At 39.3% G+C, this 6452-nt stretch overlaps 1 protein-coding gene across 1 annotated transcript; it reads right to left on the bottom strand.

Moving 5' to 3' along the window:
- Positions 1-201: 201 nt before the first annotated feature.
- LOC110036358 (nucleomorphin-like) lies at positions 202-2205 on the bottom strand. Its single transcript, XM_020740785.1, has 2 exons — positions 1908-2205; positions 202-1571 (listed from the first exon to the last, which is right to left on the bottom strand). Exon 2 carries the CDS (start codon positions 1501-1503, stop codon positions 511-513), a length of 993 nt encoding a protein of 330 aa, XP_020596444.1. The 5' UTR covers positions 1504-1571; positions 1908-2205; the 3' UTR covers positions 202-510.
- Between the last annotated feature and the right edge of the window lie 4247 nt (positions 2206-6452).

Below are 6452 nucleotides of genomic sequence, written 5' to 3'. Positions count from 1 at the left end.
GATACACGCTTCTTACACAATATTTGAAAATCACCCGAAGCTAATAGATTTGAAGTAAATGAGTTATAAGTCACATGATGTATTCCAAATTTACCGAAAATGTATACTACTTTCCGTTGTCATTAAACCAAAAATCAAAATTTTAAAAACTCTGCATTTCATTTACGCTACACTAATTCAGTCAAACAAACAGTTCCTTTAATTTATTCAAATCAATTTGTTCTCCTTTAGCATAGAAAAGCAAAACAACACCTTCCAACATATATTGTCAAGCTTCAAACCATAATTGTTTAACTAAAACTGTCTTATACTGAACTCTTATCATAAGTTAAAACACTTTTCTTTCTCTAGACTTGATGAACCCATGATATATATATCATCATCATTCATTAAAGTTAGAAAATGGCCATCTTTTTTTTTTTTCTTTCCTAAGCAAGCATTGCATGCAAGAAAACATATATAGCTGCATCAGTTACAGAACTTACTACCTCTACCAGCTGAAGAACTCCATTACTCTGCAGCTTTATCATCAGAATCCTTCACTCCATTTGTTAATAGATCCGAACTCAGAGGATGGTCGTCTGACTTGTAATTCTGATCTTGAACTGGGATCAATCCAGATTTTGCAAGCTGAGAAACCTCTCTGGTTGACACAGAATTATAAAATTTAGATCCATTTTGGATGGCTACTGAACTATTATCAAAAGCATTGTCCACAGGTAAATTTGTTGTTGTTGTGGTGGTGGTTGTTGGTGTTGTTGTGTTGGCAAGTTTTTGCTCATTCTGTTGGAGAACTTCAGTTGAATGACTCCCATTTATAGATAAATCCGAATTTATGAGAGTAATATTTTCACCAAAAGAAGCATTAGAAACATTGCTGATAGTGCTGATAGGAGGAGCAACATAAACCAAAGTTTCATTGTTGTTGTTCATGCCAACATCAACTGTTCCATTGGCTGAAGACTCCAAGTCATTCCCTTTTGAATCTTCAATCTCCATCGAAGAATCATGAGCGACAGCGCTCGAAGCATCATCTCTCTTATAATTCTCTTCTCTGGCCTCCTGGGCACTGCCCTCCTCCTCCTGGAGATCAAAATCATCCTCATCTACCTGGCCATCCTTCTCTTCTTCGCTAAAGAATTCATCTTCATCCTTAGTGTCTTCCTGTTTCATGTCCTGATCCTGATCTTGATCCTGCTCCTGCTCCCCTCCTTCGTCCTCCTCATTGCCGTCCTCCTTGACATGATTATCGCTTGTCAAATCCTTTTCTTTGAGAAGTGGAAGGCTCTTCCTGCCCAAATCAAAGAGGTGAGGCTGCTTTGAGACCTCCATTGAGGCAATCTGCGAGATCTTATCTTCAAAAGCTTTCTTCTTGTCATGAGAATGCTTGACCTGGTAAAGCAACCAGGTGCAGATAGCCAGTAACAGGCAAATCTGCAGAACAAGCTTCACTCTAAATCCCCCTTTTGACCTCTGATTTCTACTAGCAGATAGCCTCATCATTAACAGAAGAGCATTAATCCAGCACAGAAGCCACAAAACCTTCCCTTTCAGCAAAATCCACAAATTATCTGCTTCAAACAAATACAAGGAAGAATCTCAATCGCTTCTGTGCAAGAACAAGAGTACAACCACTCCAAATAAACGAATATACTCAAAAGAAAGCTAAGAAGGCCACCAAAATGCAATTTTTTTACTCTAATAAGAGAAGATAAAAAAACAGCAGAACAGAAACCCTAAACAATCGTCACCAGCTAAAAAAAAATCCTTTTTTTTCTCCTTCTGAAGCAGACTCGGAGATCAGATCTCAAACAAAAACACATAGAAAACACAGTAAAGGAAGCGTCTTTTTTCGTAAATCTTCGATATTTAAGATATCTACGAAGAGGAGAACAGGGGATACATGCCTGGAGCGCTTCTCGAGTGTGGCGACTGGGAAGAAGACGATGAGAAAGAGGGGTTAGGAGTTGGGGGAGTTGAGAGTTAATGGCCGGAGACTTTATATTGAACAGTATTTCTGGAATATAGAGTATGCTTAATTGTCCCTCCCCCCCTCCTTCCCAAGTAATAATGATATCTTTCGCTCCTCCTCCTTTTGGCCTTTTAATTCTGAGTCTCTTTCTGTATCACTTTTCTCTCGTGCTGTTGCGCTCCAGACAGCAAATTGCTTGCTTTGGCTTCACTTGCGAGAATTGCATCTAAACACTCAACTCTTAGAAAAATGATTTCTTGTAGCCTTTGTATGTATATTGATTTCATGTATAATAGTATTGTATACTATTACAATACTATTATATTATACATATTCTCTTGCATTCATTCTCATGCATTTAGATGTCTAACACCTAAACTTCAATATTTGAGAGAGGAAAGTTTAATTTACATGAATGAGTATATACAATATTTATTGATACATAAGAATATAAAAAAGAAAGGTGTGTAGAGATTGTATTAATTCATGAAATGAATGACAATATAATAGAAAGGGATGTAAATGAAGAAATATAAAACAAAGTTATAAAATTTATTATTTTCCTTTAATGTGCCTCCCTAAAGATGGAGTCTTTGAGAGAGAATACCAATTGATGCGTGCTAGAAAATTCGCGGCGTTAGAGTAATGGATTATCGTCTTAGCGTTGTGCGAGGATTTAGCACACATTCAGATGAAAATGAATCAAACTGTGATAACATCAGAAATTTTTACGTGAAAAACCCGTAAAGGGGAAAAACCACGGGTTCTGACCCAGTTGTAAAAATCCACTATAAGTTGATGATTAAAAATGTTTCTTGTCCCACATGCGGGAAATTGTTACTAGCTTTCCAAATTACAACATCGACTAATCACACCATCGACGAACGACGTCTAGTCTGCGGTGGTTGACGGAGGTCGGCGGTGATCAACGGTAGTTTACGACAATCGATTAAGGTCGGCGGTGGTCAACGGAGGTTGGCGGTGGTTGTCGACGGTCAGTGGTGGTCGACGGCGATCGACGATGGCGAGGAAGATCTTGGACTTGAGCTTCTTCTCAAAGCCTCAAGTTCTCTCTTAAGTCTTCTCCTTTTCATGTGAGGGGTGATGCTCTATTTATAGTGTTTTGGGTGCAATTAATGCAGGAATATGAACTATTTTGATCGGCGGTCCAAAGAGCTTCCTTTGATCAGATGACGTATGGACATTTATGGACATTTGAGTGCCTTAATGATGTCAGAATTGAGCAATCTTGGGCTCGTTGGATTCGTCTTTTCGAGACGCTCGATTTGAATATGAACTCGCTAGATTCGACATTCGTTTGACCTTTCCAATGCCTCCGGAAATGCTCCAATAATGGTTTAATGATTTGATCCGGGCTTGATTTTACTCGGATTGGATTGATTTTCATATCATTAGGTCCGTCTCATCGAGGCGATCAGTTTGAGTATAAGTTTGCTGAAATCAGAGCTCCGGATGACTCTTAATCGAAATTTGAATGTTTCTTGTTTAAAAAATTGCACCGAGATTCATGTTGGTTGATGAAAATTTGTTGGTGACGTATCAGTTGCCCTCTATTTTCGGTCAAGAATATTTTTTTTCGTCCGAAAATATTAAGAAGTAAATGAATAAATAGTTTATTATTATTTGTATTTTTGTAAGGCATAAAGAATAAATAGTTTATCACTATTTATATGCATATAAGATTGTTATTTATCCTTCACATGTAAGCAAATTGAGATTAGCTTAGTTGGTATGTGGTTTTTGCGTTTGCAGGTTGCGTGGGATCAAATCCCACCCAAAACATATATTTTATTTGGTTTGTAAATCGGGCTGAGACCTGAAAGTAAAAAAACTTGACCCATGGGCCACACCCACCCGTTTGAGACCCGGAGGGAGCTGAATCCGCCCGGACCGGCGGAAGCTGAACCGGGCCAAATCCGTAGGAGCTGCGGGAGCTGAAAGGTCAAGCAAAATTCATTGGGCCGAATGCGGGAGCTGAAGCATTAAAAAATGAATGGTGGGCTAGCTGATGCACTAAATAGCAGAATTTAAATAAAAACAGATATTTAAATGTATATCTAATGTGAAGAGTTTTTTTATTAATTTTCTGGTATTTTAATTTTAATTAATTTCAGTCATAAAGACATAATAAAAAAGGTCAAATTTTAAAGGCTAAAAATTGAAGGAATATGAAATGAAAAGTTTTTTTTTTATAAAAATTAACTGTTTTTTTAATGACTCTAATTAATTTTATCATGAATATAAGGGAGTTTTTCAGTCTATAAATAAGCAAATGAGAGGAGAAAAAATGTAGAGTCCTCGTCTCTGCCTAGAAGGTGATCCGAGATTTCCCAAAAGAAGAAAATCATCTCCGTCCTGTGTAGCAGACAAGAAACAGGATCTTCTTTCTTGTTACAACGAAGAGTTGCGTCGAAGAGTTGCGACGAAACATTGCGGCTAAATGTTACGGTGAAGTGTTGCGGCGAAGAGTTGCGGCGACATGTTGCGACAAAATATTGCGGCAAAACGTTGCGGTGAAGCTTCACGGCGAAGTTTCCCGACAGCCCTTTGCGGCGGGGCGTCGCGACCACGCGACACGTTGTGATGGAGCGTCGCATATTCCAGAGGAGACTCTAGTGCTGCTCTAGCAAGTTCTGAAAGTGATGAAGAAAATATGTAGTTTTCTCGCCTCTCCATGAGGGGGGAATTTTCATGCTTATGTGGCGGCGATATCTGGATACCCTTTAACGATCATCAGAAATACTGGAATTTTAGAAAGGCGATGCCGACTCTAATTGAAGATGAACTGATTTGTTGTAGCCCTTGTATATGTATGTGTTGGTATTTGTAGCATTTTTAATCTTCTGATGTGGCAATTGTAGATGATGATAATGTATTTTTTTGTTGCTTACACGGTTGTTGTTGCTTCTTAATTGTGCAAAGTTCTTCTGAGGCTCATAGCCTTCTGAGGAATTTTTATGCACTTATGTCTTCTGAGGCTTGTAGTCTTCTGAGGTTTTTGATGTACATGTGTCTTCTGAGGCATGTAGCCTTTTGAGGTCTTTGAGTCTACTTGTGCCTTTTGAGGCTTCTAACCTTCTGAGGTCTTTGAGTGGAGACCCTGTCAACCACTTGCTCTCATGGAGTCTTTCTAGTGAGGAACTTGTCCACAACTAGCTTCCCATCGAAACTTGCCTTTTGGGCTCGTCTTCCAGGGGTATGGAAGCTTCTCATTGAGTCTTGCCTCTTGGGCTTGATTTTTAGGAGAACCATATCTTCCCGTTGAGTCTTGCCTCTTGGGCTCGACTTTTAGGGGTATGGTAGCTTGTCATCCTCAAAGGGGCTTTCTACACAAAAATCTTCCGTAAGAAAATAAGAAAATTTCATTGAAATGATATTTTAAAGCAACATAAAAATTTTGCTAAAATAAAATTAAGAGTTTATAAGTAATATGAGTTGGAGTTATACTTCTCATTCGATAACTCCAACAGTTCTCTTTTGGTTCCTCTTACATTGTTCTTGTAAGTAGTGACCTAGGTGTCCTTGGTATATTAGACGTTCAATTTCTTCCTTTAATTGAAAACATTTTTCTGTTGAATGTCCTTTTGCACGGTGGAAATGACAATATTGAGACTGGTCTCCACCATATGGATTTCTTAACGACTTTGGCCACTTACAGTCTTTTCATCCTTGATTGTCATTAAGATGTTAACACGTGACGTGTTGAATGACATGTATTCTTTTTCTGATCGTTGCTCACGATTCCCTTGTGCCTTAAACTTTTTTCGTTGTGAGATTTGATTGGTATCCCCAGCGTTATTCTTGCGCTTGCCCCCTAATCGCTCAAATTGTTCCTTGTGAGCAATGATGGCCTCATCTGTAGAGATTTGTGCCTCAACAAGGTGAACAAGGTCAGCATAAGAATGAACCGTCTCTCGCATCAACGACGAGTAGAAAGGTCCTAGGCTGAGCCCCCCAAGGAAGACTCCTCTTAGTAAGTCTGGATCTACTCGCGGGATCTGTCGGGCTTCAGTAGAAAACCTGCGGAACTAATCCTTCAATGATTCTCCTTCGCTTTGACGAATTCCCGAGAGATGGGATGAATCCTTGATGATCTGTCGGTTTGCTACGAACTCTTCCACAAACATTCCAACAAACTCATTAAAGGTGTTATAGTGCCCCCCGACAGAAAGTAGAACCAAGTTCGAGCTTGTGTTTTAAGAGTATCCGGAAACACTTGACACATAAGCGCATCAGAGACGCGCAAAATGTGCATGATAGTTCGATAATGATCAATATGCTCGTAAGGGTCGGTTATCCCTTGATATGTATCGATGCTCGGAAGCTTAAAGCCTGTTAGGATGGGGTGTTGGAGGACCGCATCCGCTAAAGGAGAAGATCCATGGATGTTACGGTGAGCGTAGAAGCGGTCATTTTTTCTCTAAGGGGAACTCTTCCTGGACGAGGCGTCGTAGTTCAT

Source organism: Phalaenopsis equestris, unplaced genomic scaffold (genome assembly GCF_001263595.1).
Source record: "Phalaenopsis equestris unplaced genomic scaffold, ASM126359v1 Scaffold205533, whole genome shotgun sequence".
Taxonomy (NCBI): domain Eukaryota; kingdom Viridiplantae; phylum Streptophyta; class Magnoliopsida; order Asparagales; family Orchidaceae; genus Phalaenopsis; species Phalaenopsis equestris.
Note: the sequence above shows the minus strand (reverse complement) of the source record. Positions and strands in the feature narration are given on the sequence as shown.